The sequence below is a fragment of the Arachis ipaensis genome, chromosome B4 (genome assembly GCF_059453495.1).
Source record: "Arachis ipaensis isolate K30076 ecotype BB chromosome B4, ASM5945349v1, whole genome shotgun sequence".
Lineage (NCBI taxonomy): Eukaryota > Viridiplantae > Streptophyta > Magnoliopsida > Fabales > Fabaceae > Arachis > Arachis ipaensis.
In genome coordinates, this window is record NC_142439.1 from 34,570,155 (window position 1) to 34,582,551 (window position 12,397).

Below are 12,397 nucleotides of genomic sequence, written 5' to 3' on the forward strand. Positions count from 1 at the left end.
CTTAGAATTTTTGGTGTAAAACTCCTTTTGATTTATAAAATTGCTGCAATTGAAACTCCTTTCCATCATCAGACCTAATGCATTTAATGTCACTTCCAAATTGATGAGTTTTTACAAAACTAAAAAATAGTTGAATAATGACAGCAGTTTCTTATTTTAGTTGCATGGAAAAAACTCATGTGAACCTACTGTAATCATCAACTAAAGTAAGAAAATATTTATGGCCACTTACAGATGTAATGTTTATAGGACCTCAAATGTCTGCATGGACTAGTTCAAAGCATGCAATATATTTTGATGAATTTGAAGGAAATGGTTTACGTTTATGCTTGGCATAATGGCAAAGGTCATAAGGATGACTAGTAACTTGTTTATTGAAACTAAAGTTCTGAATTGAATTATACAATTGAGATATATGCAATAATTTATTGAAAGGTAAATGGCCTAATCTTAAGTGCCAAAGCACATTAGGATTAGTGTGTGAAAATGAAAGTGATTGTATTGAAACATTTAGTACCTTTGCTGTAACATGTGAAGAATATGATTGTGCTAATTGGTATAAACCTCCATTGAGATCAGCTGCTCCAATCCTCCTCATTGTATGGTAGTCTTGTATCTCACATCCAAATTTATTAAAAATGAATTGGTAATCAATTGACTAAATGACACATGAGACTGAAATGAGATTTAATGCAAATTCAAGCAGGTATAAAACATTAGTGAGATACCATGAGTTTGAAAATTTTACAATACCTGAAATGGATGCGATAAGGATGCATTTATTTGGTAACTTGACTCTAATGGGTTCAATATGTTTGTGTGAATGAAATGCATTAATATTAAAAGTAACATGCACTGTAGCTCCTGTGTCAATGACTTAAGAGTCAAAACTCTTTGGTGAAGAAATAGACATTCCATTGAGTTACGTTCATGAGAAGGGTGATTATTTGTGGCCAGAAAAAATTGATTCATACTTTGAGGATTAGTTGTTGTCTGCTGATGTAGGAGTGCCAATATAGCTTCCTTTTGCTCCATGGTAAATGATGCACTTGAATCATTACTGTCCTTGTACAATCCGAGAGTATTACTGCCATCAACTTTGTTGATCTTGGCAGTGATGCTGTTTGTGAATTGAATCATGCGTTGCTTAAGGTGAGGGGGCATGCCATGCTTCTTATAGTAGGTATCAACAAGGTGACCCATTTTCCCATAAAAAGAGCATTGCTTTCCATGACTTTTTCCTCCAAAGGCTCTACCTTTGCCACTTCTATTGTCTCGTCTGCAGCCTCTTCCATGGAAAGCTGATGGAAAATTGGCTTGCTTATCAACGGCATTGAGCAAAGGTTTCTGATCGAGTTGATCCATTCCAAGAAGCTGTCTTTCTTGTTGTAAGAGTGAAGCAAATGCAGCATCAATGGTTGGTAAGAGCTTCATCATAATCAAATTGGAGCGAACCACTGAGTATTGATCATTCAATCCTTGAAGGAATCTTACAACAAATGTATCATCTCTATAATTTCTTATAGTTTTCAACCCACAAACACAGCTAAAGGATCCTGCACATGTAATAGGTATTGGTCGAAGAACCTCCAATTCTTCCTAAATACCTTTCAGCTTCGTGAAGTAGGATATGACGGAAAGATCACCCTGCTTGAAGGTGAAAAGTTCTTCATCCAACTCAGCTATTTGGAACACATTACCCTGATAGAACCTTTTCTTTAATTCTTCCCAAAGATCGTAGGCTATTCCATTCCATATGACACTGTTTGCTATCTCCAGACTCAATAAGAGAGTGAACCAAGAAACCACAAGATTGTTACAATAATCCCATGCATTGAATGTAAAATCATCGTAAGCTGGTTTTGGTAAAGAACCATCCACAAAACCTAGCTTGTTCTTCAATGACAAAGCCATTCGTATATAGTGTGTCCAATTGCTATAATTCTTGTTATTCAAAATCACAAGAATGATGGAAGTACTAGAATTTTTTCCAAGATGTAGAAAGAAGGGACAGGTAGGGTCTGTAATTGGATTCATGGGGCTTTGAGTGCTTGCCGCTTGAATCACATTCTGGATTACAAGATTGGCCAATGTTTGTAGATCTAGGCCATGAAGAGAAGGGTTTGGAGTTACCTCATTTAAATCCATCAAATTCTTGATCTACTAGGTCATTGTAGAAGATGAATCAATGCTGAGTAGTCTTCTTCTTTAAAACTTGTGATTGAAACTTACCATTTCATGCGTTGAGCATATGCACAAACGATAACATTCTCATCAGCTCTATCATGTGAGTTGAAGAAAAGAGAAGAAAGATTAGGTAAGAAAGAGAGAGGAGAATTAATCGGAGAAGAAGAGAAAGAAGGTGTAGCTGCATTGGAATGGCAATGGCTCACTGCACTATATTAAAACTACATAGAAAGAAACTTATATGAAATAGAGGAGGGAGAGTTTTTTTATTCATGCATTGAGCACAAGAACTAGAAGTTTCTTCAAGATTTTGTGGACCTTGTGAAGCTTATATACAGAGGCTACCAACCTAGTTCCCTAACTGAATTGTCCAACGTGTCATTCTCTAGTTATTCACTTTAACTTATTTCTGACTAACTAATTTATCTGCATATTACATTGACAATTACAGCAACACAACAATTAAATAATTAAATATAATACATTTTTAATTAAAACCAAGTTAAGTCAAGCTTAATCAAAGAATCTGGCTTTTCTCTTTTCTTATTTGGTGTGATTGAGTGTATGTAGAAGACTTGAAATTTAGTTGACCTGAATAAAACGGGTGTATGTTGAAGTTTGGGACAAAATGAGTGTTAGAGAGAGATAATTGCTAATATGTTTTTTTATTATTTTTTATCAACTTAAAATTTTTAGATAAATATATATAATATGATAGAATTTTTACGACTAAAAAAATTGAATTTGATTATTGTTATTAAAAAATTAAGCATTAAATTAAACTAACTAAAAAGAAAAAAATATGAACTATTTGAGACTTTTACATAAAAGACATATAAAAAATATATTTATTTATATAATTTTTTTATAAATTTAAGATTTTAAGATAAATAATTTATAAATACTACATATCTAAATTATCATTTTTGGATGAGGCTTGTCTTTACTGGTGCCAATTACATTGCCTCCTAATTAGTATAGTGTGTGTAAAGGTATTTGTATATCCTTGACAAAATATATAACTTGATTATTATTTGTTAAAAAAAATAAAACTCAGTTATAATTATAGTTTTGAAAACTGGATCAAATCGGCCAGTCAGACCAGTTCAACCGCAAGCCAGATAGCAACATGTTTTGGTTTAGAGTTAGAAATCGGAGATCTAAAAACCATTCACAAACTATTGAATCGGTCAAAAATCGATCGGTTGGATCGATTCGGAACTCGGCCGATTTAACAAAAATGTCATCATTTGATGTGAGGAAAAAAAAAGAAAGCGTTCAGCTAGTTCTTCTTCTACTCTCAACAAGGTTTCAATCATCATTCCCCATCTCAAAAACACAACCCTAGGTTTCGATCTACCCCACCACCGCAAGGAGTGTGCCGCTGTCCATTGCATTCAGGACTTCAGGGACCACTGTTTGCCCGTCCGTTTGTCCGCGCTTCTCCGTCATTGAACAATCGATGCGACACTACGTCTTCCTCGAGCTTGGCGTCAGTGGTCTTCGTTTTCCTCAAGCTCTTCATCGGTGGTCTTCGTCAATAGTCATCACGATCGAATTCTCCAACAGTCCAAGTCCAACCCTTCCCCAACGGTTCAACCCGTCTGCTCTTTGTTTGCTCAGTCGTACTTCTTCCGCTGTCCATCGTCCTTCTCATCCTCTGATCTCCATATCCATCGTTCTTCTATCCATCTTCTCATATTGCTCATGACAAAGGCAATGGGTTCATTTTTATTTTTATTTTTTCATCCTCTGTTCTTAGTTTTGATTAGAACGTTGATTTTTCTAGCGGATTCTACTAGTGCTACTCATATTGAAATTTGAATCATTGAATGATTAGCTCTATTTTGGATTGAATTATTAGTGATTAGTTGATTTGTTTTTGTCCTCTGTTTTGGTTCTTTATATTGTTCTATGTTCTTGCTTTGAATGATTAGCTCTGCTCATTGCTGCTATGCTGTGCTGTACTCTTTTGTTACTATTTTTTTTTTTTGTGCTGAAATTGTCTTAAAAGCCTGAAACTTTGATAATCCTTGTTAATATCTGGAAAAGTTTGTTGCTCCTGTGTAACTTTTTATTATGTTATTGTGATTTAATTGTTGGTGTTGTTGCTGTGTAACTTTCAATTATTTCTGTTGGTGTTGCTGCTTTATTTTAAATTTTAATTAATGTTGTTGTTGTCTTATAATTTGCTATAATTTGGTGTAATTTTCCTATTGTGTTGATCTTATAATTTGCTATTTATTCTTGTGTTAATTGTTAACTTGTTTTAATTCTTCGTTGTGTTTGTCCTTATGGTACAAATTATCCTTTTTTGAAGTCTTTCTTTTTGGTTTTGAATACACTGCATTTGATTTAGATGAACTTCTCTATGATGCTAATTTTAATATGAAGAATATTTAATTATTTTTTAATTCTAAGTCATTCAATTTTTTTATTAGGTATTATGCCTCTAGCTTCATTTTATTGCCTATAATTTATTTGTCTTAGTTTAAGGTGGATATATGAGTTTTTAAATATGGTAATACAGTGAAAAATTTTTATCTCTAATTTTTATTTTATTTTTCCATATAAAGTATGAATATCATGCCATTATGCAATAATAATTTAATCTTAGTCATCAAATGATATACATCATGGTACTTAGATGTTTGCTTCTTGTTTCTTGGAAAGTTTATCAGTTCTTGGCTATCCCTTTTAATACTTCGAGACTTCATTTAACTGAGTTTTGGCAAATGTTATACTATTTATTTGAATTTCGGCAAATACTACATCATTTCTTCAGATATTAAAGTTTGATTGTTTGAATAATATTTTGATGTTTGTATTTTTAGGGTATTTATTTATTATTTTAATATAAAACGAATTTTTCGATTAAATCACGATTGAATCAGTTAAACCAGCAAACCAATTACTAGAACAATTCGATGACCGGTCCGATTTTTAAAACCATCGTTATAATATGAAATGGTTGATTTAACTTTTAAGTAAAACACCATAATAGTTTTGAGATAAAAAAAAGTATGGCTTATTTTTATACAACCAAAGCATACGATGGTGTTGAGGTATTAGTAAGGATTGGTTTTCAAGTACGATGAGAAGATTGAATCGAGAAAACACAAATGATAAATACTTTTTTAGATTATGCAGCGAAGCTGATAAATAGGAGATTAATTTTATTTTTATCTCGTTCCACAGTAGGAGAATAAAACAAAAATGGAAGTTGTAGATTTTAGGAAAGAAGAAGAGTAACACTTCGATATATCCTTATTCGGCCACGAAGTGCAATGTGACCTACGTACAGTCTCCATCACAACAATGGTAGAATTTTCACTATAGTCAAGATAGATTACAATTATCCAATGTTCTGAAAACTGGTTCAAACTGACCGGTCAAACTGATTGAATCGGGAACCGTTGGCAAACACGGTTTGGGCAAAAGGCAAAACCGCCAGATTTTAAAACTGGAGTTAGACCACCGAACCGGCCAGGAACCGGTCAGTCGAACTGAACTGTGACCCGGCCAGTTTTTTAAATTTGGTCCCAAAACACTGCGTTTTGCTTTTGCATGATCAAAGGAACCCTAGTCAATTAGTCACCCACCCACTCACCCCTCTGGCCCTCTCCTTTTGAGCCTCTAGCCCTCCACTCTCACCTCATGCTCTCAGTTCTCACGTCTCCAGTCTCCACTGTGAGCTTTTGGCGCAACTCTGTCCAACCACTGCTGCCATCGCGACTTCCGTAGAGTGAACGTCAACCAGCTCTATTCGGGCAGCAACTCTCCGTCGCGAAGTCAGCTGTCAAAAATTGCAGCCACCGCTAGCTCTGTTCGACCCTTCGGCCACTGTCTTACCTCTTGCGGTCCTGCCAGCCGCTGTCTCTGTTGCTACTAGCTCTATATTCTTCCCTGTCTTCCACTAACCCTGGGTATAAATTTTGTTTTTTATAATAATAATTGTTGAAGTATTGATTTATTGTTGGTTCTAAACCTTGCTGTTGATTGCTTGAAGCATGATTAATTGTTGAAGCATTGATTAATTTTTTGTTTTATATTCTAAACCTAGTTGTTGATTGCTTGAAGCATGATTAATTATTGAAGCTGATTTCTTGAAGCATGATTAATTGTTGGTTCTAAAGTTTAAACATTGCTGTTGATTGCTTGAAGCATGATTAATTGTTGAAGCATTAATAATTGATTAGTTGTAGGTGCTAAACCTTGTTGTTGAGGCATTGATTAGCTGATTAATTGTTGGATTGTATTGTTATTGGATTACTGGTAATTTTTAGGTATGGATGATAGTATCAACCAAGAATTACCTAGGAATAATAATGCTCAGAATAATTCGGCTTCGAATGAACCTTCTCTTCCTCCTGGATCTAATGATAGGAAATCACAAACTTCTAATGTTCGGGAAAAAACTGATCCTGCTTGGAGATATGTTGCTTTACAAAATATAAATGGAAAACCATATTACCAATGCTTATTTTGTCTGAGTACTTTTAAGGGTGGGGGAATTAATAGAATTAAAAAATATTTGGTGAAGATAGGGGAAAAAATTAAGAAGTGTTCTAAGGTCCCTTATGACGGAGAAAAACAAATTGAAGGTTTATTAAAAGAGATTCAGAAAAGTAAAACTAGAGAAAGAAAAGTAAGTTTTAATAAAGATGGTAGTGATGAGATTGAGGATGCAATTGACGAAGCAATAGCACAAGAAAAATAACAAAATCTGAGTCAGTTACCAACTAAGCAGGTGATTGGAGGCGATCCAAAAAAGAAAGCAAAAACCATTATTCCTCCTTTGTTTGCACCAAGATCAACTCTGGGAGGTCAACCAAGTCTGAAAAGTGTGTTCCAAAACAAAGAGGTGCTTCATGAAGTTAATAAGCGAGTGGCAAGATGACTTTTAGATTGTAGGATTCCTTTCAATGTGGTTATGTCACCATTTTTTCAAGATATGTTGGATGGTGTTACTGGCATTGGGCCTAGTTATAAAAGTCCTTCTTATGATAAGCTGAGGGTTAACTTATTAGCCGATCTCAAAATGGAGCGTCAAATAGTTGTTGATAGCTATAGGTCTGCTTGGAAAGAAACTGGATGTACCTTCATGGCTGATGGTTGGACATATCAAAGGCAAAGAATGTTGATTAATTTTTTGCTTTCTTGTTCAAAAGGGTTATGCTTTGTGAAATCTGTAGATACTTCAAATGTGGTAAAAAATGCTTCAAGTTTGAGTCACTTGTTTTCAGAGGTGATTGAATGGATTGGATCTAATAATATTATTCATGTAGTGACTGATAATGCGGCGAATTATGTTGCTGCTGGTAGGCTTATTAATCAGAAATTTGAAAATATTCATTGGTCACCTTGTGCTGCTCATTGCTTGAATCTTATTCTAAAAGATATAAGCAGCATGCCGCATATTTCTAACCTTGCAACATATGCTTCGAAGATTACAGTGTTTGTGTATAATCATACGGTGTTCTTGTCCTGGCTAAGATAAAGAACTACCTGGAAGGAGATTGTTCGTCCAGGTGCAACTTGTTTTGCCATTGTCTTCATCACATTGAAGAGTATCTTTGAGTGCAAAACGGATTTACAAGCATTGGTTGTTGATACACACTTTACCGGACACGAATTAGGAAGGAGTGCTAGTGGTAGAGCTGTGAGTGCAATTATCCTAGACAACAAATTTTGGGATGATTGTTTTACTGTATGAAAACTTCTGAGTCCGTTGATTAAATTGATGAGGTTGGTAGATGCTGATGATAAACCATCATTGGGATATGTTTATGAAGGTATGCTAAGGTCAAAAAATGGCATCAAAGAAATGTTCAAGCATAGTAAGACTGCATATCAACCTTACATAGAGATTATCAACTCAAGATGGGACAAATATTTGAAAAATAAATCTTCATGCAGCGGCTTATTTCTTGAATCCTGCTTGCTTTTTTGATGAAAATTATACAGAAGCACCTGATGTCATGCAAGGTTTACTTGATCTTGTTACATTGCATTGCAAGTTTAACAATTTAGATTCAATTGAGACAATGAAAGAAATATACTTATATAGAGATCGAAATGAAAGCTTTGATAGGCCTGAAGCTTTTTGAGCTGCAAAAAAACTTCAACTTGGTAAGAATATTTGTTTGATAGTAACTTATGTAGTTATGTTATGTTTTCATTTCCTTAATTTGATAACTAATAGTTGAGTTATGGGATTGTAACTTGTAGATGAATGGTAGAGGTTGTTTGGTGGTTCTGCTCCATGTTTACAAAACATGGCAGTTCGCATTCTTAGCCAAGCATCTGCTTTTTTGGGATGTGAAAGGAATTGGAGTTTTTTTTATCAAATTCATACAAAAAGAAGGAATAAATTGGAGCATGATAGGCTAAATGATATTGTGTATGTTACATATAATTTGCATCTTAAATCCAGGTAATATATATTTCATCCTTTCATTTCATTTCATATCATTAGATTTTGTGTAGTTAATATACTAGGCTTGTCATATATTGTATTTAATTAGTTAGGACGGAAAGACAAAAAAGAAAGCAAAAGGTGCAATATGATTGATGAATGAATTTTTGACGGTTTAGAATTTCACAAATGAAATCTCGTTGTAAGTATAGTTTCTAAACCAACAATAATCTCTTCATACAAAAATTTGTTTATCACAAGTACAAACCCCTAATATTAATAACCGAAGTATTCAAACCTCGAGTCGTTCTCCCTAGGAATTGCAATAAAGTGTTCTTGTTATTGGTTATGAAGTATGTTTGGAATTTTTGAGGTAATAGACAAGAAATGTAAATGGCAAAGGAAATAAACTAACAACTAGAAAAGCTCTTGGCAAGGTCTGAGAATTAGAAGTCCTATCTTAGTTATCCTTATCAATTGTGATGAGAATTGTCCATTGCTCCCACTTAGTTAACCTCTAACTATGAAGGAAAGTCAAGTGGCATTCAAGTTAATTAGCAACTTCTAATTATCAATCAACAAAAGAATTAGATAACTCAAGAGTCAGTAATTACTCTACCTAGGCCAAGAGGAGAAAAACCTACTCTAAAATCTAACCAAGCATTTTGACAAACACTTGGAAGGCATAAAAGGAAAGCATAGTAAAATTATAAGAAAAATAAATCTACACTACTCAATTGTAAGGAATTAAACAACAACAAAGCAATTCAACAATAAAGGAACATGAATCATAATTTGCATTAAAAGAAAAATAGAGGAAACAAAAGTGCATCAACATAAAAGTAGAGAATTACAAGAATTGAAATACAAAACTAGAGAGAGGAGAAGTAGAGGAATAAGAATTGATAAAGGAAAAGTAAATCAAAACATGAAATTAACCTAGATCTAAGAAATCCTAGTCTAGATCTAACCTAATCCTAATTCTAGAGAGAAGAGAGAGCTTCTCTCTCTAGAAACTAACTTTTCCTCCAAAACTCAAACTAAAACTAATTGGTAACTAATTGCCCCATTCTCTCTTCAATCCTTGGGTTAAATAGTATCAGAAATGAGTTGGATTGGGCCCAAAATGCTTCAGAAATTGCTGGCCACGGGTTGCCTTTAGTGAGTCACGTGCAGCTTACCATGCGTACGCGTACATCACATGTACGCATCCCTAAACGCCAGGAAACTATGGCAAATTTTATATTATTTTGAAGCTCCGGATGTTAGCTTTCCAACGCAACTGAAACCGTCTCATTTGGACCTTTGTAGCTCAAGTTATGATTGATTAAGTGCGAAGAGGTCAGGATTGACAGCTTCGCGATTCCTTCATTTCTTCATGAGTTCTCCATTTCTACATGATTTTTCTTCATTCCCTCAATCCAATCTTTGCCTCCTAAACCTGAAACCACTTAACAAATATATCAAGACATCTAATGGAATCAAGGTGAATTAAATTTAGCTATTTTAAGACCTAAAAAGCATGTTTTCACTCTTAAGCACAATTAAAGGAGAATTTACAAACCCATGCTATTTTAGTGAATTAATGGGAGAAAAGTTGACAAAACCCTCTAAATTCAACACAAGATAAACCCTAAAAATGGGGTTTATCAATGATCCAATCGATATTGAAAGTATTGATTTGGTTGATTTTTGGGTGAGGGAAGAGGTTGTTGAAAAAGAGCCTGATCTTCCTAGTAATATTGAAGACTTGCTTCGTGAGTATTATAGTTTATTGTTTGATCATTTATTACAATAAATTTAATCTTTAATTTATTGATATTGTGTTATATATTTTGTTAGATGATATTGATGCTAATTTAGATCAAGATGGTGGTGGTGGTGGTAGTAGTAGTAGTACATTTTATGCTGCACCACTTGATTTTTCTGGTCCAAGTAGTAGAAATGAAGGTGATGATATCAACGAAGCAAATCTGCAGCAAGTTATGGCGGATTTTGATGATTGATGACAAACTTGGATCAGTTGGATGTTGGCATTTTATATTTGGTTCATTGTTTTTGTTATTTGACTTTTGAGTTTGTATTTGAATTAGATCATAACATTCTGGTTTATGTAGTACTTTTAATTTGGATGATATTTTAAAATTTATATTAGACGATAATTATGTTTTAATGTGTTTATTTATATTTTATTTATTATTTTATTATAAAACGCTTTTTACGGTTTAACCACGGTCGAACCGGTTGAACCTATGAACCAGTGAACAAGTAGCTAGAGCGGTTCGATAACTGGTTCAGTTTTTAGAACATTGCAATTATCAATTCCAAGAGACTCACACTCTTATAATTCACATAAACTATCCCAAGTTTAGTAACACCTAGGTGCTAACCCGACCTAATTAAGAGGAACTAAGTGTACTATAATCCCAGTACAATTTCAAAATCAAACACTAAAAAAATAGATTAAAATGACTTTTGTGTGATCAATTCTCTTTGCCTTTTGTATCTCTCAAAATAAATTTAATTTTAAATAATATAAAAAGATGAATACACTCAAAAAAATAAAGGTTGTTTGTATGGTCTAAAAATATAACAAATTGATTCTTTTTTTCTTGGATAAATGTTTTTTTTTATAAAGCTTGGTATCTTTTTTAATGTTGGGATAATTCTCCTTTCCATCAACTAGCCGTTTGTGCATTCAAAGATGAAATTTTTCATTTTTGTTCTTCAATAAAGCATGCAGCAACTGCCCATAAAAAGGGAAAAACTTTCCTGATTCAATTTGCATTGTGCTCTGCTCCTTGTGATTAGGATCTGATTTGGAGAGCTTTTCTTGCTATGTTAATAGTGTAGAATCTTTTCAATCATAACTCAGTATCATCTTTAATGATATTTTTATTAATGTAGATGCTTTACATGATTCTAACTTGTTTGATTGATTATTCTTGATTGATTCTTGCATTGCTCATTATGAAGATTATAATAGAAAATAATCAATTATGTTTGTCATCATAAAGTTTCAAATAAAATCTAAACTCAACAAGAATGTTCAAATCTAAATCGATCCAAATCAAACCGTTCATCTAACTCAATCCAAATCGACAACCGATTAAAAATTTAAAATTGTACTAATTTGGATTTGATTAGATTTTATTTTTACAAATCACATGGGTCAGATCGGATTTCAAATCTACTTCTCAAATTTGATTCAATCCAATCTAAACTGCACAATGTGCTATATTCTTATTATTTTATTATCATATTTACAATTTCACTTATAATATGTTCGATTTGTTATATATTTTTATATTATTTATGTATTATTATTTAATAAATATTTTATATTTAAATAAAAATTATTATTTATTTTAACTAACCTATAATTTTATTTCTATTGTTATATTATTATTGATTTTTTAAGATATTATTGAGATTTGTTATATTATTGTTGATTATTTAAAATTTAACGTTAAAATTTGTTTTGTGTATTTAATCTTTTTAATTTATAAAATCACAAATCCAATCCAATCTAAACCGCTTAAAATTAGATCATATTTTTAAAAAAATATCTAATTTAAATCGTACTACAAATAAAATTAATATTCGAATTAGATGAATTTTTTACTTAAAGATCTAAATCCTCGTATTAACTATTAAGTGTAACTGAGCGGTGAAGTTTTATATTGATTAAAAATGAACTAATAAGTAAAGTCTATATAATAAAATTTATAAATTTCAGTAATGATAACTTTATTTATCTGATAAATTCCTAGCACATAAACAGTGCGTAGT

General features: G+C 32.7%; 2 protein-coding genes across 2 annotated transcripts; one reads left to right on the plus strand and one right to left on the minus strand.

The window, feature by feature from the left end:
- Positions 1–658: 658 nt before the first annotated feature.
- On the minus strand, positions 659–1,914 carry LOC107636382 (uncharacterized). The gene is made up of 3 exons (XM_016339899.1): positions 1,608–1,914; positions 975–1,556; positions 659–675 (listed from the first exon to the last, which is right to left on the minus strand). The coding sequence occupies exons 1-3, from the start codon at positions 1,912–1,914 to the stop codon at positions 659–661; spliced, it is 906 nt and encodes a 301-aa protein (XP_016195385.1).
- A 5,206-nt stretch (positions 1,915–7,120) lies between these two features.
- Positions 7,121–7,687, plus strand: LOC148567150 (uncharacterized). The gene has a single exon (XM_088484527.1). The coding sequence runs from the start codon at positions 7,121–7,123 to the stop codon at positions 7,685–7,687; it is 567 nt and encodes a 188-aa protein (XP_088340653.1).
- The last annotated feature ends 4,710 nt before the right edge of the window (positions 7,688–12,397 follow it).

Coding starts and splice junctions, on each gene's coding strand:
- LOC107636382 (XM_016339899.1), bottom strand. CDS start 1,914: ATGGCTTTGTCATTGAAGAACAAGCTAGGTTTTGTGGATGGTTCTTTA. Junction 1,557..1,607: donor CTACTTCACGAAGCTGAAAG/GTATTTAGGAAG, acceptor TTACATGTGCAG/GATCCTTTAGCTGTGTTTGT.
- LOC148567150 (XM_088484527.1), top strand. CDS start 7,121: ATGTCACCATTTTTTCAAGATATGTTGGATGGTGTTACTGGCATTGGG.